We start from the raw sequence: 25,951 nt of genomic DNA, 5'->3' as shown, positions 1-25,951 counted from the left end.
TCCCAGCCAACCCTTGTTCCTAACTGCTAGGCAACCATCAAAGTGATTTTTCAATAGAGACTAGTCCTGCCTTTTAAAAAACTTCATATAATGTAACCATATAGTGTGTACTCTTGTGTCTAGGTTCTCTCAGGATAATGCTTTTCAGATTCACCCATGTTGTGTGTATCAGAAGTTCATTTATTTTTATTGCTGAGCTGTATCCTGTCTTATGGATGGTCACAGTTTGTCCATTTTCCTGCTTATAGACATTCAGGTTTTATCCCAATTTGGGCTGCTTGGAACATTCATGTAAAGGTCATTGCGTAGACACACATTTGCATTTCTCTTGGCTAAATACCTACAAGTGGTATTGCTCAGTCAAAGGAGAGGTGTATATTTAATTTGTAAGAAACTGCCAAACGTTTCCCTGAATTGGTTATAGCAGAAAGTCCCTTAAGATTAGAGGCTGCTCTGTTTAGTAATCCTCTGTGCCAATTCTTTATTAGTGTTAACTGCATGTGAAGTACTTTAAGAAAAATACCTAAAAATTAAGAGGAAGAAATGTAATATAATTTGAGATGCTAAAACTTATGAAAGCTCTTTTTTTTTTTTTTCTCCACCATTAGGTATTGTGAATATATTAACTCCAATTAAACACCAAGTCTGAAAGTCCTAATTACAGGGCAGCAAACAAGGCAATTTTTAAGCAACAGTTTGTTGTATATAGCCAAATTTCCCTCCAAAATGGTTGTGCCAGTTTATATTCCCACCAACAATATAGAAAGTGCCTGAGTCACCATATGGAGGCTCTTTCTCCTACTACATTAACTTTTTTACCCATTCATTCAGTTATGAATAGCCATGAATGCTTGGCTAGCATCACAACACCCACGAACATAAGAGCTATCTTTGTTAACCACATAAATCCACAATGGCGGTGTAAATGCAATTGCACACACCCAGCAATGACCTTAATTATATTTTTTGCAGTTTACAGAACTCTAGAGAGAAGGTAGACTGTAAAATCTTGGAAATTTTCTTTATTACATTTGAATCTCTTATATGAACAAGCTGTACAGATCTTACAAATCCTATAATCCATGCACTGACCTTTATCATTTCACCAAGATCAAATATCCAATAAAGGGCTACATTTTCTTTATTTTGAACAACAGATTCTGAAATAACTGGGTACTAGGTAACTCTTAGAAAAAAGCTGATTATTTCAATAGTAATAGCAATGGGAGATGAATATTTTCCCCATCTCCTCCCCCAACCCCCCAGCAAGAAACTACTATTATAGGTAGGGGGAAAAAAAGTGCTTTTTTAGCTCTTCTAGGGGCGCCTGGGTGACTCAGTCGGTTAAGTATCTGACTTTGGCTCAGGTCATGATGTCACAGTTTGTGGGTTCAAGTCCCGCATCGGGCTCTCTGCTGACAGCTCAGAGCCTGAAGCCTGCTTTGGATTGTCTCCCTGTCTCATCCCCTCCCCCACTCTCCCACACACACACACTCTCTCTCTCTCTCTCTCCAAATAAACATTGAAAATATATTTAAAATAATAATAATAATAATAATATCACCAAAAAGGGCTAACAATTACATTGCAGCTATTGTGCCATGCACTTAACATGCATTACTTCAAAATCCTATACGAGAAGTTCTCTCATTACCCCATTTGACATATGAGGAAGCAGATGATTCCAAATGCTGATAAAGAGATCTGGTAAAATCAAGAACCCCCACACTCTGTTGATGCATCACTAAAATAGTATAAATTTCCCATAAGGTAATTTGACCAAATTGTATTTTAAAACTCAGTACTCATACTCATACTATTATTGATCCAACAATAACATTTGCTAGAACTCTACGCTTTAAAAAAAATCTGGAATGTGTGAAATGTTTGCAAAGATTTCTGAACAAAGATGCTCCTTGGGGCTCCTGGGTGGTTTAGTCGGTTAAGCACTGGACTCTTGAATTCGGTTCATGTCATGATCTCCCGGTTCCTGAGTTGGAGACCCACGTGGGCCCGTGCTGACAGTGTGGAGCCTGCTTGGGTTTCTTTCTCTCTCCCTCTCTATCTGCTCCTCCCCTGCTAGTGCACACTCTATCTCAAAATAAATACATAAGCTTAAAAAAAAAAAAAGATTCTTCTTGCATTTTTGAAAAATAACACTGACAAACTGGAAACAACCTATCTGACCAACACTAGGGCGATATTTAAAAATAAATTATATTATAACCATGTAGTCAAAAATTATAAAATTATTAAAATGTTATTTATGGAAATGTTTTATAATATATGGAATTGTTTGTAATATAATTTAGTTTAATTTGTAGTATAGCTTTAAAAAGCAGAATAGAATTTATATAATTACATAAATAATATGTATGAGATATATCAAGAGAGATAGATCATATCATGTAAAATGATACAAATTGCCAAAGGAATGTGAAAATGCCAAAGGAAAAAACCTAGAACATATGCTCAAAGAGTAACTGTGACTGTAACTAGGAGATGGAATTGTTGACTTTCTTCTTTGTACTTTTCTGTCTTTTCCAAATATTATGCAACACGCATGTATTTGTTTTCTGTATTTTTCTGTTTGGTAATGCTTTTTAAAATTTATTCTTAAACTGGTATACAGTATAATCCACTCTTGTTAGCATACAGTTCTAAGTTTTGACAAACGCATGGAGTCATTTAACCTTCACCACAATCAGGATAGGGAATAGTTGCATCATCCCCTGTAGTCATGGCACCTCCTCCCCACCCTTAACCCCGGGCGACCATCCCATCCTAATTTACCTTTTCCAAATGCCATATAAATGAAATAATTTAGTATGTACCTTTTTAGTCTGGTGTCTTTCTTTAGCATATGTATTTCAGATTTATTCATGCTGTTGTGTGTATCAATAATTCATTTCTTTTCATTGTTGAAGATTCCATTGTACAGATGTGCCACAAGTTGTTTATCCATTCCTCAGGTGAGAGACATTTGGGTTGTTTCCAGCTTTTAGTGATTAGAATTAGGCTGCTATAAGCATTTACACACAGATTCTTGTATGACCATGTTTTCATTTCTCTTGGGGTAGGACTACTGGACTGTACAGTAAGTATATGTTTAATTTTATGAGAAACTGCCAACTGTTTTCTAAGTGGCCCTGCCATTTTCCATTCCCACCAACATACTGTGTGGGAGATACAGACCCTTCTCGTCCTCACTGGGACTTGGTATTGCCATTTTTTTAACTACTGTAATAAGTTTGCAACTTCCATGATGTTGAGCATATTTTCATGTGCTTATTTTCATCTGTGTTTCATCTTTGGGAAAGTATCCATTCAACTTTTTTTAATCCATTTTTAAGTTGAGTTGTTTGGTTTTCATTTAATGTTGAGTTTGAGAGTTCTTTACGTATTCTGGATAGAAGTCTTTTGTCAGATATACGATTCACAGAATTTTTTCCCTGAATGTTTTGTTTTCATTCTCTTAACAGTGTTTTTCTCAGAGCAAATACTTTTAATTTTGATGAAGTCCAATTCATCAAATTTTTCTTTTATGAGTTGTACTTTTGATGTCAACCTAAGAACTCTCTGTCCAACCAAGAACACAAAGACTTTCTCCTATGTTTTCTAACAGATTTCTCATTAGGTTTTACATTTAGATACATGGTCCACTTTGAGTTAATTTGTGTATATGGGGTGAGGTATAGGTCAAGGTTCATTTTTTTGTACACAGATGTGCAATTGTTCCAGCACCTCTTGTTGAAATTGCCTTTACACTTTATTCCACTGAATTGCCTTCATGCTTTTGTCTAAAATCAATCGACCATATTTGTGTGGAACTATTTCTGGGTTGTTTATTCTGTTCCATTGATTCTTTTTTCTATCCTTTTACCAACACCACATCATCTTGCTTACTTTGCTTGATAGTAAATCTTGAAATTAGGTAGTGTGAGTCCTCCTCTTTGTTCTTTTTCAAAAGATTTTGACTATTATAATTCTTGTTGCCTACTACAGCACCTTTGGCTGATTGTAAATTTTAGAATCTGTGATTGATTTCTACAAAAACAAACTTGATAGACTTAGGACTGGAGTTGTGTTTAATTTATAGATCAATTTGGAGAGGACTGACATCTTAATATTGACTCTTCTAAACCTTAAACACAGACTATGTATTATTTTTATAAACAGTTTTTAAAGCCCTTTTGAAAACCACATAATGTTCATTTTCACTCATTTATTCTGCTTCTTTTTTAGACTATACCACAAAGTCATAGGAAATGATGAACATTATCTTTCTCTTTAAATTCTGGTTTGGTTTTCCCCAGGTGCTCAGGGAGAAAATGCTCATGTCACACCTGAAGGGCAAATCACATTTTAATAGTGGAATTTTCCTTCTCTTCTCCGCACTACTTTATGGCCTGAGGGGTTTTTCTTCCTTTGTAAGCAAAGCTTCTTTGGGTTACTGTAGGGATAGATACTGCAGTGGAAGCAAAATGGAATGAAAAGTAGAGGGCTTGGGTAAGGGAGCTCAGGAGGACCATCTTTCTAATCTAGTTTAGTCTAGTCTAGTCTAGTCATCTTTCTAGCTCTGCACCAGAGCTTTCGCACCACTGAGGAAGCAAAAAAGAGAAAAGAGAAGGAAGCTATGGAGGAGGGAAGGAGCCAGTGAAATGGTGACTCAAAGGACCTGTGAAACCTCTAGGAGCTGGGGTGGCAAGAGGACATTTTAAAAACAGTGATGCCTACAGCTCCATGTCTGTTTGTCTAGACCATAAACATCTCTCCCATCTTCAGAAAATTCTTCTGATCTTCCATGTACATAACTTTTGAAATATTGAGGAAGAATTGAGTTCCACAACTAAACCAACCAAATGCAAAAGCAAAGCAGCAAATGTGGAAGAAAAAGCAGAGAGGCTGGAAAGCCACAAGAGAAGCCCAATGAGAAGAGAGAGAAACTGGAGCTTACAGCTGAATATCTGCCTCCCTTGTTAAACTGTAAACTCCAGGAGGACATCTTTCATTCCTCCCAGACCCCAGTACACCTGGGGAGCACCAACAGGGCTGCAGCAGTGGAAGTGACAGGCTTCTGACCCTCACAGGGGTCATGGCTGCTCCTTCACACACCGTCCCCAGCACCTGGCCTAGTGCCCGGCAGTGGAGGCCTCAGTAAATGTGGTTAGTCTCAAACTGGGGCTTAAATAAAGAGAAACTGGCAGAAACTTCCCCTCAGTGACTGAATTAATTCTAGCCTCCTTGGGTAGAGAAAAAGAAAGGGACTAAAATGAACTTAAATTGATCTGATAACAGATAAAAACAAACAAACAAGACACACAAACCAAAACCTGGGCTGACCATCATCTGGGCTTAGATAACTGGACAAAGAAATCCAGAAGTAACTCTTCCAGACCGGGTAAGACCAACATGCTCAAACATTTGGGGCACCTGTAGTTTGTGCACCTGTGTTTGCTTTCTGCTTGAATCTCCCTCATAGGAAAGTCCTCTAAACACAGGGACTTTTTTATACTAAATAAAAATGCCATTGTGACTGAGGGTTATAACTTTATTAGGCTTTTTTTCCCCTAAAGCTCTGGTGGTTAGCTTAGGAAGAGCAAGTAGGCAGCACTCCTAAAAAATGTCTTTCTTTACAAAGACCTATTCCTGTCTAAGTGCTTTATTTATTTTTGCTTATTACTTTTGCTTGCTTAAAGACTGTAAAATAAATCCTCATATTTATTATTATTATTATTATTTTTATTTTTATTTTTATTTTAGAGGAAGAGAGAGTGCACAAACAGGGGACAGGGGCAGAGAGAGAGAGAGAGAGAGAGAGAGAGAGAGAGATCTTATGCAGGCTCCACAGTCAGCACAAAGCTGGATGTGGGGCTCAATCCCACAACCCTGGGATCATGACCTGAGCTGAGATCAAGAGTCAGATGCTCAACCGACTGAGCCAACCAGGTGTCCCTAAATCCTCACATTTTAAATGACAGTTTTTCTTTGCAAGAAAGTGACTATTAATAAATGAACACTTCAAGTGGCTGGTAAAATACTTACACTCAGGTGACTAATGCTTTAAGCTTCCATTAGGTTTTTCAAAAGATTTTTAAAACTAATAACACATTTATCATTTACTTGTTTATATTCCCTTCTGTAATGAGAAATTAAATCGAGTATGAGAACTCACAGGCCTTGAAGCCAGCCAAACTTGACTTTTAATTCCACTCAGTATGACCTTGGGCAAGTTTCCTAATCTATTTAAGCCTCAAATTTGTCCTCCATAAAAAAGGACTGTACTTGTAACTAAATTTAATTAAATCAACACTGTATAAAGCACAATATGTGACATTGAACAGACAGAAAATAAATGGTAGCTATGATAACATCACTCTTAATATTATTTCCATATCCTCTAGCCTCTACAATCCCTAGAGAAGGATCTAAATGAAGAAGGAAAAAAAGTGAGACACCAGACATAGATCTGCCTTCTAGCTTGAGGTCATTCCTTCTTTCAAGGTAACGCTTAAAGCTTCTTAGTTGTCTGGGAGAGGTCTACTAACCAGGGAGGTCTGAGCAGAAAATGGAATAAACAGGACAACCAACACAGGAAGACCAACACAGTTGCCAAAAGTGGTCATTCCCCTTATTCTGCCCAATGAGAAAGGTTTCCCCTCTCGACGTACCTAAATCCTCTCCTTTCTTCAAACCCAGCTCAAATCATACATCTAATATACAGCTTTCTTGAATTGCTGAAGCTCACAACTTCAGCCCCCTAACAGCTCATGGTCTGTAGATCTAGCACAAAGCTTTGCTCATGGTGAGCACTCTCCAAAAATCTGTTCATTGACCAGTTGGTATCCTGACATAGCTGTGGTGTGTAAGCACCGTAGTGACCACATAGTCAATGAGCCTTGGAGTATACCCCAAAGAAAGAAGCAGCACACCACACACACAGGGAATGGTTTCTATTTTGCCCAGGGCCAGCTCTTAAAACTGCCCAAATAATTCCCACTCTTACTGATTCTAAAGGTTGAAAGCATAAAGCCTGCACCTTCCAAGTTACTACACTTGTTCTGATAGGTAACTGCACAGTTTAAAGACCTCTTCTCTGCGGACTTCTTCCCCATCCCAAGACCAAACCAAATTCTAAACCCACAGTTGACATGATCAGAAATGCCTAAGTTTCCTCTGAGCTGGTCCAATCGGGCCCTCTAGAGAAAGAATTTGTACAGAGAGACCCAGAGACTGAGAGTCAGTTAGTGATTGTCCCTAGATCGGGAAGGGGATATGGTTTGGGTGGCCATGTTGGGTTCATACTCACCGATAAAAAAATAGGGGGCCAGTCTGCAGTGATGAGCAGAAGAACGTTGCAGACACCAGAGAGAAGCAGAGACCAGAGACTAGATGACATCTGGGAGAGAACAGCAACCTCAGTTCTTGATTGTACATCTTGCTGAGGAGGCCCAGTGAAGCTTCCTGCTCTGAAGTTCCCATACTCCACAGCCTAAAAAGTGTGGAGCACTTGAGAACTAGTGGTCAGGAACTCAAATTCTGGAGCCAAATCTGCCTGGGTTCAAAGCCTGACCTTGCCACTACTAGCAGGGTGCTACAAAACGAACTATTTTGTCATTTGTTAACAGCAATATGTTAAATTCCAAAATCTCTAAAGTTTATTATAATCATCATTGCCTGCCAGTAAGAAATAAGTACTTGAATTCAGTAAGTCTATGATAATGAGATAGCCTTCCTTTTTAGACTCATTAAAATCAATCAATTCCTCCCTCTTGAAACAAGCAGAAAAAGAACCTACATCCATTTGGGAAGAGCTACTCCATGGTGCCAGACTAGGCTCAAAGCCTCCCTGGCTGAGCCATACTCACTAACATCTAAAGGGAAGCAGATGTGACAACAGCCTTACCCTTCAGGAAAAGTTCCAAGATAAGCAGGACCATTTCCATTTTGATCCTCAATGATTTCAGCTCTCCCGGCAGAGATTTTTTTCCACTAGCTATATTAATTAAGTATAATTCAGCAGAAATTTCAGGCTATTTAGCATTTTTTAAAAATAGGAAACACAGACGTGCCTTGTAGCACAAAGGTCGGCCCTTGGCCATAGCAGGCCAAGGGAGGCCCTGTTAGGGGGGCAGGCATCCAATGACTGTGCCTAACATCCATGACTCTCTGACATGAGAGATCCCTATGCTTAGCTGGTTTCTGGATAACAGGTGGGAGGAAGCATTTTCATCTAGTTGAGCACTCTTAAACATGAACTACAGTTTTTTAACATTCAAGATCCCCAACACCTGGCAAAACACAAAGAAAACATTTTGAGACCCATTTTACTAATATGGCTTGCAAAGTTCCTAGTAGCTTGCCTATAACAACACTGTAATGGAAAGAGGCTGTGTAAATGAAGCATATTTTCCCTGTGAAATACACACAAGGTAAAAAAAAAAAAAAAAAAAAAAAAAAAAACAAGGAGACATTCTGCTTTCCCCTGGAACCCACAATGATGGGAAAGAGGCTCACTCTCACCCTAACAACAAGAAAAAGATAAACTACAAAACTATAACCTGTCCAGAACCTATATAAACAAATAAAAAGAAATCACCTAAGGGGTGCCTGGGTGGCTCTGTCGGTTAAGAACCTGACTTCGGCTCAGGTCATGATCTCATGGTTGGTGGGTTCCAGCCCTGTGTGGAGCTCTGTGCTGACAGCTCAGAGCCTAGAGCCTGCTTTGGCTTTTGTGTCTTCCTGTCTCTCTGCCCCTCCCCTGCTCGCTCGCTCTCTCACGCTCACTCTATCTCTCAAAAATAAATAAACATTGAAAATTTTTAAAAAAAGAAAGAAATCACCTTAAAGTTTTAAGCAAATTGTGAAAGGCTTAAGTATGGCCACCATAAGCCAGAATGCAAGGGGAGCTCCCAACTACCTGGAGGCTCTTCTCCCTAGACTGGGTATAGGGTAGGAGACTGGAGAGAGCCGGGGGGCAGACCAGGAGGAGGGGAGGTGCCCAGGAAAAGCACATTTCTCCCTATGGACAAAAGCCTTCAGATGCTGAGGGAAAGCAGCTAACCCTTTAACTGGACTCCAGGGTACAAGTGAAGCTTGTGCTTGGACACTGCAGCTTGGATAAGATTAAAAGAAAACAAATAAAAACCCCTACTCCTGGGGGAGGCATAGAAAACTCTCTCAAAGAAGATCTGCCAAAAAATCTGGTTCAAATTATTTTAAAGCACTTGCAAACACACCCCAGATCTGATGCTTCATGTGAATTTATCCCATCTCTACAGTAATGATAAAATATTGAACACTGGCCCCCAACCACGAAATGGTTTCACCATCTCCAAAGTGCACTGTGTGAGAGGCATGCTCAGGACACCCCAGGCTAATTCCCAAAGAAAGAATTAAGGCAGTAGCTGATTCTCAGCAGGAACATAGATTATTCCACACTCACTCAAGGCAGCCTTTCACAATTCCCGCTGCTGCCCCAGTAAAGGCCCGGAGTCCAGAGGCCTTCTCATGTCCTCTGCCACCCCTGCCTCACTTCCTCTGCCATGCTGGCCCCACTGCTTCATCCTGCAGGCATTTAAGCCATCCCTTTTTCAAACCTGTGCCCTACAGAGCAAGCATGCACTGCTCATGCTGCATTCTCTCTCTACTAAGTATGAGAGGACTTCTGGTAGAATATTCCTCTTGACTAGATTGGAGGGACAATAAAATACTCATTTTCATGCTTCTCTTGCTAGTCCATAAAGCAAACAATTGAAGTTATTCTATACTCACAGAGTCTCTTTTGCTATAGTCCTCAAAGGATTTCTTTTTAACCACTTTCCACTATATAGTATTCCAACTTGTAAAATAAGCAGAGGGACTGGCATAATTATCACCCTATGTTATTGATGAGGAAATTCAGGGAATAAAGAAAGTCTTTCCATTCAATTAAACATGTGATTCTTGATCTCCTATAATGTGTTTAATTTAGCCTACAAGGCCATAAAGCAATATTAGTTGGGATTTCTACCCTTAGGTAAGACACAGTCATGTTATTATAAAAGACGTTAGAACACATTCAACTAACAACCAATGTATCAGTATTTGGAAAAGAGAGAGAAAAATCAAGCTAGACTGAAATCAAATGCTCAAAAACATATATGAGATGAACACCAACTATTATAGGTGTTCAGAAAAGGGAGGGAGGCTGGGCCTGGTTGGCCCATTCTAAAAGGGTTCCTGGGGAGGCCAGATTTCAGGTTAAACCCCAGAGATTAAGATAGGCAGGCAGAGTGTTGCTAGTGAAAGGAACTACAAATGGGTCCTACACAGAAGAAAGTGGAACCAAGGGAGGCTGGCAGGGCGCGTGGGCAAAACAGGGTGCTTTCCAACCCATTCAAATAGAGCAAGCAAACAAAAGAAAGAGCTTTTTCATGAACAGTGCTGGGTACTGAGCTAAACCTAAGGATAGAAAGATGAATCACACATCTCCCTGCCTTTAGAGAGCAGACAATGGGGTGGTAAGGCAGAAATCCTTCCCCAGTACCAAATTAACATAAATATCCAGGCTTTTTAAAATTATTTTCAAGCAGTAGTAAAAATTTTTGCCTTGATATAATAGAACATTGGCTTTGAAATCAGATCTCAGTTCAAATCCTGATATCTACCACTTGGTAGCACTATAGCTTTAAGCATGCTACTGAACTTGATATTTTTTTTTATTCTTAGTTTTGTCATCTTTCAAAATGAGAGTAATAACACCTACTTTTCAGAGTTGTAAAGATACAAAGGCATATGGAAAGGCCTAGCATTCAATAAATGTTACCCACCAATATTCCTAAATGGTAAAAGTTTAAACACTTATGCTTCTTCTTAGACTTTCTAGTTTCTTTTTTCTTTTCTTTTCTTTTTTTTAACTTTGAGTTAATTAACATACAGTGCAGTATTGGTTTCAGGAGTAGAATTCAGTGATTCCTCAGTTACACACAACACCCAGTGCTTATCACAACAAGTGCCCTCCTTAACACCCATCACCCATCTAGCCCATCTCCCACCCACCTCCCTCCATCAACCCTCAGTTTGTTCTCTGTTGTTAAGAGTCTCTTGTGGTTTGTTGCCTTCTCTTGTCTTTTCCCCACCTTCCCATACATTCATCTGTTTTTTTTCCTTAAATTCCACCTGAGTGAAAACATGATATTTGTCTTTCTCTGATTAACTTATTTCACTTAGCATAATACATTCTAGCTCTATCCACATCATTGCAAGTGGCAAGATTTCATTCTTTTTGATGGCTGAGTAATATTCCATTGTACATAGGGGTGCCTGGGTGGCTCAGTTGGGTAAGTGTCTGACTCTTGATTTTGGCTCAGGTCATGATCTCATGGTTCATGAGTTTGAGCCCCACATCAGGCTCTGTGCTGACAGCTCAAGAGCCTGCTTCAGATTCTGTGTGTGTCTCTCTCTCTGCCCCTCCCTCCCACTTGTGTTTTGTCTCTCTCTCTCTCTCTCTCTCTCTCTCTCAAAAATAAATAAACATTAAAAAAATTCCATTATATATATACATATATACATGTGTATGTGTGTATGTGTATATATATATGTGTGTGTGTGTGTGTGCATGTATACATATATACACATATATATATATACACCACACCTTCTTTTCCATTCATCAGTTGATAGACATTTGAGCTCTCTCTATAGTTTAGCTATTGTTTATAATGCTGCTATAAACATTGGAGTGCATGTACCCTTTTGAATCTGCTTTTTTGTATCCTTTGGATAAATACCTAGTAGTGTAATTGCTAGATTGTAGGGTAGCTCTATTTTTAATTTTTTGAGGAACCTCCATACTGTTCTCTAGACTGGGTGCACCAGTTTGCATTCCCACAAACAGTGCAAAAGGGTTCCCCTCTCTTTGCATTCTCACCAATACCTGTTGTTTCTTGTGCTGTTAATTTTAGCCTTTCTTTTTTTTTTTTTAAGTTTACTTATGTATTTTTGAGAGAGAAAGCATGAGTGGGGGAGGAGCAGAGAAAGAGGGAAAGAGAGAGAATCCCAAGCAAGCTCCACACTGTCAGTGCAGAGCCTGATGTGGGGCTTGAACCCACAAACCATGAGATCATGACCTGAGCTGAAATTGGACACTTAACCGAGTCACCCAGGCACCGTAATTTTAGCCATTTTGACAGGTGTGAGGTGGTATCTCATCATAGTTTTGATTTGTATTTCCCTGATGATGAGTGATGGTGAGTATCTTTTCATGTGTCTGTTAGCCATCTGGATGTCTTCTTTGGAAAAGTGTCTATTCATGTCTTCTGCCCATTTCTTAACTGGATTGTTTTTTGGGCGTTGAGTTTGATACATTCTTTATAGATTTTGGATACTAACCCTTTATCTGATATGTCATTTGCAAATATCTTCTCCCATTCCATAGGCTGCCTTTTAGTTTTGCTGATTGTTTCCTTCACGGTGCAGAAGCTTTTTATCATGATGAAGTCCCAACAGTTCATGTTTGCTTTTGTTTCCCTTGCCTTCAGCAACATGTCTAGTAAGAAGTTGCTCCAGACAAGGTCAAAGCAGCTGCTGCCTGCTTTCTCCTCTAGGATTTTGGTGGTTTCTTGTCTCACAGTTAGGTCTTTCATCCATTTTGAGTTTATTTTTGTGTATGGTGTAAGAAAGTGGTCCAGTTCATTCTTCTGCATGTTGCCATCCAGTTTTTCCAGCTCCATTTGTTGAAGAGACTGTCTTTTTTTCCATTGGATATTCTTTCCTGTTTTGTTGAAGATTAGTTGACCATATAGCTGTGGGTACATTTCTGGGTTTTCTATTCTGTTCCACTGATCTATGTTGGTCTTTCTGGTTTCTTGCTTGAAATCTGCATCTTCAGATAGGTTAACACAGGTTTTTTTCAAAGGCAGACAATGAAGAATCCTGGTGTGAAGGCCAGCAATGAACTAGAGGACTAAAGCTTTAGTAATGCATCTGTTGGAAGTCGATGAGACCCCGGGGTAATAAGCTCAGTCACATCCTACGGACACACTGGAAACAGAAACCATTGGTGGGAGGTCCTCTCTGAAACCAGGAGGAAGAACACTCGTTGGCAGCAATATTTCCCTCTCCTCTGCTTTTATAACTTGCCACCACCAGTGGAAAGACCTTGAGGGTGTCCCATGTGCCAAGAGACAGCAACACTCAGGCAGCTGGGCTCTGTTTCTGAGTTTTGCATTTGGCACTGCAGAGGAGAAAGCAAAGGTGTGACCCCAGGTGGGGAGAACATAAACTCTTCTCCAAAGCAGCATTTCAGTATTAGCCTTCAACCCTACTAGAACAGACTTCCACAAGGAGCAGAGGGGTGCAAGAGGAAGAGAAGAATATTGGTGGTGTCGATGCTGTACTAGAGCAAAGGACAAAGTAGGAGATGATGCTGTCCTTTTATCTAAAGTCATTCTCGAGGCTCCTAGGTGGCTCAGTTGGTTAAGTATCCAACTTCAGCTCAGGTCATGATCTCATGGTCTGTGAGTTCAAGCCCCGCATCGGGCTCTGTGCTGACAGCTCAGAGCCTGAAGCCTGTTTCAGATTCTGTGTCTCCTTCTCTCTCTGACCCTCCCCCGTTCATGCTCTATCTCTCTCTGTCTCATAAATAAATAAACGTTTAAAATAATTTTTTTAAGTCATTCTCACTATCACTGCTTCTCAAGTTTCTCCCTCCAACAGTTACTAGGGACTCACAAGGCAGCATTTACACATTCATCTTCTACCAATCCTGTGAAGTATTATTATCTGCATTTTACATATGTGGGAGCCATGACTCAGAGGTAAAGTGATGTGCTAAAGGCTACACAGCTGTTTTCTGGCAAAGCCTGTGCATGGCCTTAGTTCACATCTGGAAAGGCAGGCTTTGTCACTGATATTTCCCACATTATAGAAGATGATCACCTCCATAATCAATATTATTTAGACACTAAGAAATCCTAATTTAACAAATGACCATTTTCTATAATATGGGTAGTTGTTATCATCGTGACAACATTTTGGTTAATACTTGCTTGGTACCCTTCACCCAAAGCTGGCATTTCACACCATAAAGACAATGATATCCATTCAGTCTCTTTAGAGCACCACATTATATCTGAGTAAATTCAATTACCATTAAACTGAAATTCTACTCCTTCTCCTTCACCATCCCCAAATGGACAACTCAAAGGTATAAGTCACAGCATACATTACCAATGCTCGGTGAAGTAGTGAGGTAGCTGGTCTCCAAGGAGGCAACTGTGACAGCAGAAAAACTCCTTAAACCCTAACCCTACCCCAAGATATCTGCATCCTAATGCCCAGACACTGTGTAGGTCTGGAAATTAAGGTTGCAGATGGAATTAAGGCTGCTAATCAACTGACCTTAAAATAAGGAGAGCCCAATGAAATCACAAGAGTCCTTAAAAGTAGAAGAGGGAAGCAAAAGAGAGAACCATAGAGATGGCAACACAAGAAAGACCAGCCAAAAGCAATCCTGAAAAAGAAAACCAAAGCCGGAGGCACCACAATCCTGGACTTCAAGCTGTATTACAAAGCTGTAATCATCAAGACAGTATGGTACTGGCACAAAAACACTTAGATCAATGGAACCGAACAGAGAACCCAGAAATGACCCAAAAACGTATGGGTCTTTGACAAAGCAGAAAAGAGTATCCAATGGAATAAAGACAGTCTCTTCAGCATATGATGCTGGGAAAACTAGAGAGCAACATGCAGAAAAATGAACCTGGACCACTTTCTTACACAATACACAAAAATAAACTCAAAATGGATGAAAGACCTAAACATAAGACAGGAAGCCATCAAAATCCTAGAGGAGAAAACAGGCAAAAACCTCTTTGACCTCAGCCATGGCAACTTCTTACTCAACACGTCTCCAGAGGCAAGGGAAACAAAAGCAAACATGAACTATTGGGACCTCATCAAAATAAAAAGCTTCTGCACAGTGAAGGGAACAATCAGCAAAACTAAAAGGCAACCAACGGAATGGGAGAAGATATTTGCAAATGACATATCAGATAAAGGGTTAGTATCCAAAATCTAAAAAAAGTATCAAACTTACCCAAAAAACAAATAATCCAGTGAAGAAATGGGCAAAAGGCCTGCATAGACACTTCTCCAAAGAAGACATCCAGATAGCTAACAGACACGTGAAAAAATGCTCAACATCACTCATTATCAGGGAAATACAAATTAAAACCACAATGAGATACCTCATCTCACACCAGTCAGAATGGCTAAAATTAACAACTCAGGCAATGACAGATGTTAGCAGGGTGCAGAGAAAGATGATCTCTTTTGCACTGCTGTTGGGAATGTAAACTGGTGCAGCCACTCTGGAAAACACTATGGAGGTTCCTCAGAAAGTTAAAACTAGAACTCATGTGTCAATGTCTGAGCTACAAAACTGTTAAGAAAATGAATCTGTGACGTTTTAAGCCAGTAATTTTGTGGTAATTTGTTATAGCCACGTAGAAAATGGATACAGAAACCAGTATTTCCATGCCTCATGGGTGGGCATGCTAATCCTCCCATTGAGAGAAGGAGTTGTGCTCCCTCCCCTTGAATCTGGGCTGGGCCTGGGACTGCTTTGACCAAAAGAACTTGGAAAAAATGACTTAACAGGACATCAAGCCCAGTCATCAAGAAGTCCTGGCAGCTTCTTGCTTCACCCCTATCAGAGACCTGAGCTTTGAAGTAAGACCTGGAGAAAGGACCACATGGAGAGGACCTGGAAGATAAGATGCCACCATGGAGAGAGACCACATGAGGGAACATCAAACCATCCCCACAGCCCCAGTTGCCATCTGATTACAACAGCTTGAGAGAATTATGAGATATAATTAAAGGGTTGCTGTTTCAATGCACTAAGTTTTGGAGTAGTTTATTACCTAAAAAACAGACAAATGAAACAGCAAAACACTATCCCACAACAGCAACAACAAAAGTTCATGGTCTATTATACATGTTGTATCACAAGAATAAATCCAGTTTAAATAGGCCTTCTAAGGAGAAGTAATTTTCACTGAAGAAATCAGTATATAATTTTTCACTCTGGAGTCTTTGTTGAACAACCTGGGGAATCTTGCCATCTTAACAATAATAACTCTGATCTGTGAACATGGCATGTCTTCACAGTTATTTGGCTCTTTTAATTTCTTTCAACAATGATTTATAGTTCTTAGATGACATGTTTTCACCTCTTATTAAATTTATTCCTGAGTATTTTGTACTTTTTTATGGTATTGTAAATTGGATTGTTTTCTTAATTTCATTTCCAGATTATTCATTGCCGATGTTTAGAAAGTTTGTTTTTTGGATTTTTTCAAAATTTTTTTTAAAGTTTATTTATTTTTGAGGGAGAGAGAGAGTGTGCAAGCAGGGGAAGGGCAGAGAGAGAGGGAGACAGAATCTGAAGCAGGCTGCAGACTCTGAGCATCAGCACAGAGCCCTACATGGGACCCAAACCCACGAACCGCAAGATCATGACCTGAACCGAAGTCAGATGCTTAACCAACTGAGCCACCCAGGTGCCCCTAGAAAGTTTGTTTTTGTATATTGACGTTGTATTCTGAAACCTTCAACTCCTTTATTAATTCTAACAGATTTTTTAATGTATTCCTTAGGATTTTCTATTTACACAATGTCATCTGCAAGTACAGATAGTTTTACTTCTTCATTTCCTATCTGGATGCCTTTTACTTCATTTGCCTAACTGTTCTGACTAGACTCTCCGGCATGTTTTTTGTTTGTTTTGTTTTATAAATTTTAATGTTTACTTATTTCTGAGAGAGAGACAGAGTACAAGTGGGGGAGGGGCAGAGAGAGAGGGAGACACAGAATCCAAAGCAGGCTCCAAGCTTTGAGCTGTCAGCACAGAGTCTGACACGGGGCTCTCACTCACAAACTGTGAGCCTGACCTGTGTTGAATCAAGCACTTAACTGAGCCAGTCAGTTAATGCTGGCTAGCATAATGCTGAATCCAGCATAATGCTGAATAGAAACGGTGAGGGTAGACATCCATGTCTTGTTCCTGATCTTAAGGGGAAAGCATTCAGCTAACCCTGATGTTAGCTGTGGATTTTTAAGATACCCTTTACCAAGTTGAGGAAACTCCTCTCAATTCCTAGTTTGTTGGGTATTTTTTTAATCACAAAAAGGTATGAAATTCCATCAAATACCTTTTCTGCCTCTACTGAGATGATTATGTGGCTTTTATTCTTTATTCTATTGATACAGTGTATTACATCAATTGATTGTCAGAGGCTAAAACACCCTTGCATTCCTGGGATAAATCCCATTTGATCATGGTGTACAATCCTTTTTATATGTTGCTGGATTTAGTGCTCATATTTTGTTGAGGCTTCTTGTATCAGCATTCATAAGAGATATTAGCCTGTAGTTTTCTTTTCGTGTAACGTCTTTGTCTGGTTTTGACATTGGGTAACACTTGCCTTTAAAATGAGTTAAAAAATGTTTCTGCTCTTCTATTTTTTAGAAGAGTTGTGAGTAATTGGTATTAATTCTTCTTTAAATGTTTGATAGAATTTGCCAGTGAAGTGGTCTGGTGTTTTATTCTTTCTGGATTCCGAAATTCCATAAAGGAACAATGTGATTCTATAGTCCAGAATAAAGGGTAAAGGATAGTTCTACTTGTGTACTGCATGGGTAAAACACGCCTAGACACTCCTCACATGTGAACTGCATATTTTTGAGGGTACCTGACAAACTAACAAAATCCAAAGAAGGAAGTCTCCACAGTGAAAGACATCATATGAAGAGCTTTTGAAGAGCTAAATGTTTACCTGAAAAATGGGATTTAGGAGGCAAAAGAGTTATCCACAAACACTTCAGAATTGTGCTTCAAAATATAAAAATTTCCAGAGTGCCTGGGTGGCTCAGTCAATTAAGGCTCTTGTTTTCAGCTCAGGTCATAATCTCACAGTTTCATGGGTTCCAGGCCCGCATCAGGCTCTGTGCTGACAGTGCAAAGACTGCTTGGAATTCTCCCTCTCTCTCTCTCTGCCCCTACCCCACTCATGCTGTTTCTGTCTCTCTCAAAAACAAATAAAGAAACTTTTTTTAATGCCTTAAAAAAATATATATATTTATATATATATATATTTATATATATATTTATATATATATATATTTATATATATATTTATATATATATATATTTATATATATATTTATATATATATTTTTATATATATATATATATATATATAAATTTACTGGTATTACTCAATACTCAAAGTCCACTCCAAGGCACAACAAATCATCCATTTATTCAATGAACTTTATTCTGCATTTCCTTAGAAGGAGGCCCTGTGTTAGGTAACTGCCTAGGATAGATAGATTGATAATGTAGAGTCTAGGAGCAGAGATAAGACAAGCTCACAAAAACTAACCATAGTACAAGGGAGAGAATGAGAGGTGTCATGTGAGTAGAATAAAACCTACTGTGAAATTCAGAGGCAGGAGTCTTTATTTCCCACTGGCAGGACAAAGGCACCTGGAAAAGGAAGCATTGAGTTGAGCATGAAGGGTGTGTACTAATTTTTGTGGGGAGAAATATATTAAGAGGTCATTCCAGATGGAGGGAAAGCAGAAGCAAAGTTTAGAGGTGGAAACAGAGTCAGACATTGTGGTGGAACAAAGCTGAAGAAATGAATAGCCCAAGCTGACCAACAATACAGGTAGAACTATCAATTATTGGGGGATAAAACTAGAAGGGTGCCAAATAAAGTACAAAGAACTTGTATTCTAAGCTACAGAGAATGACTATGCAAAGGTACTGTTAAAGGTTTTAGAAGATACAAATGCTGTGTATAGGTGTGGGTGTTTATTCCTGGTATAAGTTAGAGGCAAACATGGGAGAGGCAGGAGGCTTGCACAATGGTTACGAGAAATGAAGTCCCGAAGCAGGTCTCAAGAAGGTCACAGTGGCGTTTGGAGAGACACCAATGAGATATTTCAGAAATTGAATCAACAAACCCTAGACCTGAACTGGCAAATCTAAGGGACCGTGGAAACAGCAGAAATCCCAGCTGGAGGAGGAACTGGCTGGCGGGGGGACTGAGAGTGGCAGAGTGAATATGGAAGTACAGTGTTATTACCCAGATGAGTGGTTAGGATAGAACTGGGGGAATGTTCTAACCTACAGTCTTGCTCCAAGCACTTGTCAGCCTTTCCCCAACTCCATAGGGCTCAGAGGCTGCTCGACAAGAAAATGCCTGAAAAGAACAATCAAACACAGAGCCAATCCTCCCTAGCAGATGCTTCACTGGCTACCCAGTGCAAGTCTCCATGATAGTAAGGGCTGGTTGCCCCCTCAGTGAGATCCCCAAATAGACGATCTGAACAGCTTCTGGTCCTGCCATTCTTTACCTCTGAAACCTTAAAAGATGAACTTTCTAAGTCTCCTTCATTTGTAACATGGGGATGATAATGTATACTCCATCTATTTCACAGGTTTGTGAGGTTACACAGGAAGATGCAGACTGCTGTAAGACACACAAATGCCAGAATTTCTCTGAGCAGAAACTATAAAAAAAAAAATTCATGTCTGTATCCTTCATAGAGCTAAGTATAGAAAAAGGGAGGGAGCAAGGTAGGCAAGAAAATACCATAGCCTGGACCCCAGGGGCCTGTGTTAACCAAGGAATATTGCCTACCAGATCTTCGAGAAGATCCCATTATCCAGAGAAATAGGAGGGACCTTGATAATCATCCAGGTCAACCTCCTTGTTTAACAAATGGGAAGTTTTACCCTGAGAGAGGCCCAGTGATCTGACCAAGATCTTTAGTGGCATATGGGGATATGGCCAATAACACATTCACAGTTTAGATGGTGATTTTACCCACATCAGTTTACAAATAGCCTTTGAGCTGGGTGGGAAAGGATTATTAAAATTCCCATTTTTTAGTGTGAGGTTCAAAGACTTGTCCAGGAGGGATTCAAATCCAAATGGCCATACCCCCCAGTCCACTGCTCTTTCCTTACAGCACAATTTCACACACATGTGCCATTTCAAGCACAATCATTTCAGCATTCAATATATTTCAAACTCCAAATTGTTTGCTTCAGCCTGCCTTCAGCAATATTTCACATTCAACCTTCCCCAGTAGAATTCTACTGACCTTTCATCTTAAAGAAAAACCAGTTCAGCAGCCACCTTGGTACCAGAAACATATTTTAAAATGAATCATCAAAACTGGGTCTTTCCAGATAAATCATCTTCACAAAGTATATCCCTATATGTGTATCATTCAAGACGTATATCATTATTGCACTAAATACACTGGACTAGGGTGCTCGAAGAGCAATGATAGTTCATTAATTGAAGCAATATGTAACATACAAATGCTAAGAAGGCTTTTTAGCAAAGGAGTGGAACACTGAGGTAAAAACTTCCTCACTTTATCAGTAAAAACTAATTTGCATTATGGAAGGATCTCAAAGTTAGTGACCAACACTGCGAATGACCCCGATAATTCTAGTCATCAACATCCAAAGGATTTCTACCTGAATGTGTTTTTATTTGGGGAGGCCCAGGGAAGGGGTGGGGGAAGAAAAGGCTAAGATGGAATCAACGCACCAACTGCCTCAGTGTCCTCTTTACTAAACAGGGCCTGTCCTTCCACCACAAACCTTATTTCAGGAGCAAGGCATTCATGTTCAGCTGCCCTTTTTTAACTCAACAGAAGAGGGTTAACATTGCTCAGTCCCTTGAAGCTTGCAAGGCTTCTCATTGGGGTTCACTAGGAGTGTGCTGACACCTCCAGGTGGTACTACCAACGGGCCGGGAGCCCGGCTGTGTAGCGACCCTCTACCTTTACCTGCGTTGCACTACGCGAGCTTGGGAACGAGCTCGGGCGCTTCGCAGTACTTTCTGCTGGAAAGCACCGGCATTCGTTCCTCAAGTTCCCTCTCCTTTCTCTTCATCTCGTAAAACCTCTACACAACTCCCCACCCCGACCGGGTCTGCGCAGGTAACTGATCCTCAGAGCCCAGCAGCCCCCGAGGGGGACTAGGCACCTGCCTGGTGAAGGCACCTGCCACCGGCCTGCCCCGGCCTCGCCGGGCGTGGGGGACCTCAGGGATGCCCCCCGCACTAGCCGCCTCCACAACCACCACCGCCAGCAGCAGCAGCAGCAGCAGCAGCAGCAGCAGCAGCGAGGCCGAGAGGCCGGGCCCGCGCCCCACGGCCTTCCCACGGAGGGCGCTGCCCGGGGGCTGCGGGCTAGCGCGGGGAGGACACCGGCTCCCGAGACTACGCCCCCACCTCCATTAATAAAACGCAAGGGGGGGGGGAGGGGAGGTAAAAAAAAAAAAAAAGCTCCATTTACCGACATGAGTGATCACTGTGGCCAGTCGCCGGCTGAGCTCCTGGGGGGCCATTTCTTCCTGTAACCAAAATAGCATTTCACCGAAAAGCTACTCAGTGTATAAACAAAACAAAGCAACAGGAAAGTGTTTGTATGGCTGCTAACGGATGGTGTTTCAAAAGCATCTCCTCCCGAGGATGCGATGCCCTCACACTCTTCCTCTCTCTCTTCAGGCACAAAACGAGTCACTCCCAGCCCAGGCCAACTTTCCTGGGCCGCTCGGCCAGCCCCGCTAGCCACGCCCTGCGGGGTATTGTTTTAAAGATTAAAGTCCAATAGCTTTGCAAACGTAACGTCTGGCTTTGAGAGAGAGGGAAATGGCAGTTTTGGAGGTGAGAAAAGCAAGTCGCCCCAAAGCTCGCCGTAACCGCGCGTCAGGCTTCCCCCGCCGAGGAAGCGCGTAGGTTTCGGGATTTGCGGTCCGGATGGGTCGGGTCTTCGGCGCCGCCTTTCGGGAGGGTCGGGAAGAAGGATGCTTGGCGGGCACTCGCGGAGGACGGAGGAGCGGAGCAGCGGAGGAGCGTGGGCGACAGGCTGCCTGAGGCCCCGGCTCCCGAGCGCGGCCCGCCTCCCGCCCCGCTGCGCGCCCGGAGCTCGGGTCTCCGCGCCCACCTCTCCCCGCCCGCCGCAGCGCGCACGCGCCCGAGCACCATCTGTTGCCAGGTGGAGAAGCTGCGCCCCTTGCTCTGCCGGGAGCCCGCGCTGCGGTCGCCGAAGTGGGGGCGACTCAGGGTCTGTCCTCGCCGCTGTGGGGGAGAGGAGACAGCAATTTCCGCGCTCCTGCCGGTGCCGGGGTTCTGAACGCCGGCCTCGGCCCCTCTCCTTGCCCGCCAGGTGTCTGCGGAGCGGCCGAGGCGAGAAGAGGGCTGACGGGGAGAGGTGTAGTCATCCCGCCAGGGGCTGCTGCTCGCGCCCCCGCCCCAGGGGTTGTCACACGCAGTTATCAGCGTGCACTGGGCGCACTCGCACTTGGAGCCGGGAGCGCGGGCTGTGCGCGTACAGGGCTGGGCACGCATGTGCGACACACATCTCCGCCGTGTGGGCCTTTTCCTTTGTGCAACTACTCCAGGGCGCCACTGCTCCGTCTGCCACAGAGAGGCGCGCCAATGCTCCATCCTAAAAAGGCTCTGGCACCAGTCCCACGCGAGGCCCTCCTCCCTGTCAGCTCCCGGAGCGTCTTCGAGCAGCTATCCCGCTGCCATCGCTGTCACGCAGTTTCCTCAGGTGGCCTCAGATACTACCAGACAGGTAGCAAAAGACTAATCCAGCTCAGCAGAACTCCACAGCAAAAGCCTGAGCAAATGCGAATCTGGTCAGGTTGTTCTTCAATCCATTCTACAATGAGGGAGCCTGATTATCTGGTCAAAAGAATGCCAGGACCATCCCAGGTTCTGAGCCGACGTCAGGAAGCTCAGCTCTTCTCTTTGACATGTAAAACGTCAGACCCCAAACACTCTGGATCCAACTTCTAGTAGTAGCCACTCATCCCAGGGGTTTGAGGACATTTGTAAATGCTTTCTGTAACAACTGTGGGCTGTGTCTAAGAGATGTTAGTCCACCTAGGGCCTGCAATTCATGTAAAAGGTTACTCTTTCCTTTGAGGTATGGTCTCTTTACACTCTGCCTGCACAAGTAGAGCAACCATTTTCATAGCAACTTCTTGCAAGAGATTCAGAAAAGGGTTAAAGGCACAAAGAAGTACGGCAGCTTTGGATTGCATTTCCATGGTGGTTTCTGCCTATTCAAGAGTCACAAGTATTTTCGAGGAACCAAAATGCAGCGTTTCTTGATAGTGGTTCAGGAGCCTGGTGTCTGGTCAGAGCCAGCTGTTGAGTTTTGATCGCTAAAAACAAGCACATTGCTAAGGAGACAGATGACGTGCGGCTTTCCGGACTTTGCAGATTCAATGACCTCAGCTTCCTGGGTTAGGCCTGGTCCTTATGTGTGAGAATCATGGAAAGGAGGGAGATAGGGAAGGGGCTAAGGAAGAGGAGGCAGGAGAAGCTGATGACTAGGAATGAGGGAGAAAACGAAAGGGATACAAAAGAAATCACACTCAGAGTGCTGCTGTCCTTTCCCACATCTGTACCTTCAGTCTTCAAAGGTTTCCATGGAGATGAGTTGTCTGAGTTTATGGCAAGATGTAGCAGGCAGTGCCTGTCCTCAGAAAACAATTCTGCCCCTCATGTGTAACACATGCTTTCCCAGGGCCTCAACTGCTTCATGTGGGCTATGAGGAGGTGGGTCTGTGAACTCCAAGTTCCCTTTTCCAGTTCTGAAATCCTGTAACTGTAACTAAGAAGTTACCATTGATAGGACCGCATAGTGTTCAATGCCTCCCCTTTCCCCCAAGAAAACAAACGGTCACTGTCTCCATTGCTCTTGTGAATATGGACATTCTTGCTGTGTTCTCTTCTTCCTGTCCACCATCCTCCTTTCCGAGCTTCCTATTCTCCTTCCTAGTTATGATCTGTTTCCTGATTCTGACAAATTGCATTGCTCCCATATCTGGCAAAATCAAGGAACAAGCCAGGATAACCTGCCTCCTCCAGTGAAAGAATTAGCAACCAGTCACATCTGTTGAACATCTATTATATGCCCAGGGTTGTGATAGGTGGTGCCCAGTACAGCAACTGCCACTACCATATACTAAATGACTACTCTGTGCCTGGTGCAATGGTAGGCATTTCACAAACATCATTCAAGCCTCAAAGCAACCTTCTAAGGGCTTTAGTCTCATTTTACGGATGTTGCTAGTACAAAGACAAAACTGTGTTACTAATCTTATGAACCTAGACCATTCTCTACCTTCAGGTAAAGATTTGCCTAAGCCTGGAAAGAGAAACCATCCTCCAAGCACTGCCAGGGTAGATTCCACCTCTGTTGGTGAACTCTCAGCACCACCTCACAATGAAGAGGAAAGAAAAATGACCCACTTTGGGTGACGCAGATGAGGGTGAGGGATGCCTGGGCCTCACAGGGTCACCCATTTGAGTCTAGACTTGTCGTTTTCAAGCTAGCAGAATCACCTAAAATACAGGTTTGGGTTTTGTTTTTTTGTTTTTTTAATACAGATTCCTGGTCCCCATGTCCAGAGATCTGACTCAGTAGTGTGGAATGGGACCTGAGAAATTTCTAACAAGTCCTCAGGAAAACTGATGCTGCCGGTCCTAGGACTAGACTTTGAGCACCCTGGCCTAGAGCAGGGCTCTTCAAACTTCTTAGACTGCAAGCCACAGTGTGACATAAATTTTACATCATGTCACAGTAGACATACATACACATAATTAAAACAAATGTTGTATGAACAATTTATTTTCCCTTACTACACGTGAAGCCCTGAAATACTTTCTATTCAACTTCATTTTTTAAGAACAATGGCCCAAATTGGGGAAAGTTGCATTTGGAAAGCAGGGTATTACAGTTATGTAAGAAAATGTCCCTATTCTTTTATTTTCTTTTCTTATCTTTTTTTAGAGAGAAAGAGAGAGAGAGCGTGCACAGGAGTGGGGGAGGGGCAGAGAGAGAGGGAAAGAGAGAATTTTTTTTTTTTTAATGTTTATTTTTGAGAGAGATTGAGAGCACGAGCCAGGGAGGTGCAGAGAGAAAGAGGGAGACAGAGGATCTGAAGCAGGCTCTGTGCTGACAGCAGACAGCCTGGGCTCACACTCACAAACTGTGACATCATGAGCTGGCATCTAAGTCAGACGCCTAACCAACTAAGCCACCCAGGCACCCCAAAAGAGAGAATCTTAAGCAGGCTCCATGCTCGGCGTGGAGCCCAATGTTGGGCTTGCTCTCATGCCCCTGAGATCATGACCTGAGCTGAAATCAAAAGTCAGACACTTAAACAACTAAGGCACCTAGGCACCCCCTTATTCTTTTAGAGATGTATACAGAAGGTTTTAGGGATGAAACATCACTGTTTGTAATTTTAACTATCTTAGCAAAGAGAATAAATGAGAAACACTGGGAAATGTTCATAATTGTTAAATCGAGGTGGCATATGGGTTGTTTTACTACTATTTATTCTTTTTACTTTTATTCATGTTTAAATATTTTTCATAATAAAAAGTTTTTTAGAATGATTGTTTGGACCTACTCAGTTGCTGTTATGACCCACTGCTGCCAGCTGTTTGAAAAATTGTGTGCTAAGGCAGAGCCGAGGAAAACAAAGGGAGAAGAGGAAGAGAGATGGTAGAGAGGAAGGAAGGAGAGTGGGGAGGTGACAGGAGATGGAGGATGACAGAGAGAAGTGCACTGTGGGAGGTGATAGGAGTCATCACAAGTGTCTCCAGGTAATACCCCTCTAAAGGCTTCTTCCTCCACATCCCACTGGATCTTCAGTGTACTTTCCCCATTGGACCCTGGGCTACTTGGCAAGGAAAATACCTTATTCATCTCTGTAAACCCCAGTTCCTGGAGCAAGCCCAGAATTAGAGAACATCCATCAGTCAAAGCTTCTCATTTCACAAAGGACTTGCACCTGCCTCAACATCGCAGTGTTGCCTCTTTCCCCCAGTGCTGCCTGCTAGGA

At 42.0% G+C, this 25,951-nt stretch overlaps 1 protein-coding gene across 1 annotated transcript in view; it reads right to left on the bottom strand.

Annotated features, from left to right (window-relative positions):
* The window catches only part of MCF2L2 (MCF.2 cell line derived transforming sequence-like 2), a 264,774-nt gene extending 242,868 nt beyond the window's left edge, over positions 1 to 21,906 (bottom strand). Inside the window, exon 1 of the mRNA XM_042903055.1 lies at positions 21,376 to 21,906. Coding sequence (XP_042758989.1) covers positions 21,376 to 21,451 — 76 coding nt within the window. The 5' untranslated portion in view covers positions 21,452 to 21,906. The remainder of the gene's footprint in view (positions 1 to 21,375) is intronic.
* Positions 21,907 to 25,951: the final 4,045 nt, after the last annotated feature.

The sequence above is a fragment of the Panthera leo genome, chromosome C2, assembly GCF_018350215.1.
Source record: "Panthera leo isolate Ple1 chromosome C2, P.leo_Ple1_pat1.1, whole genome shotgun sequence".
Classification (NCBI taxonomy): Eukaryota; Metazoa; Chordata; class Mammalia; order Carnivora; family Felidae; genus Panthera; species Panthera leo.
Note: the sequence above shows the minus strand (reverse complement) of the source record. Positions and strands in the feature narration are given on the sequence as shown.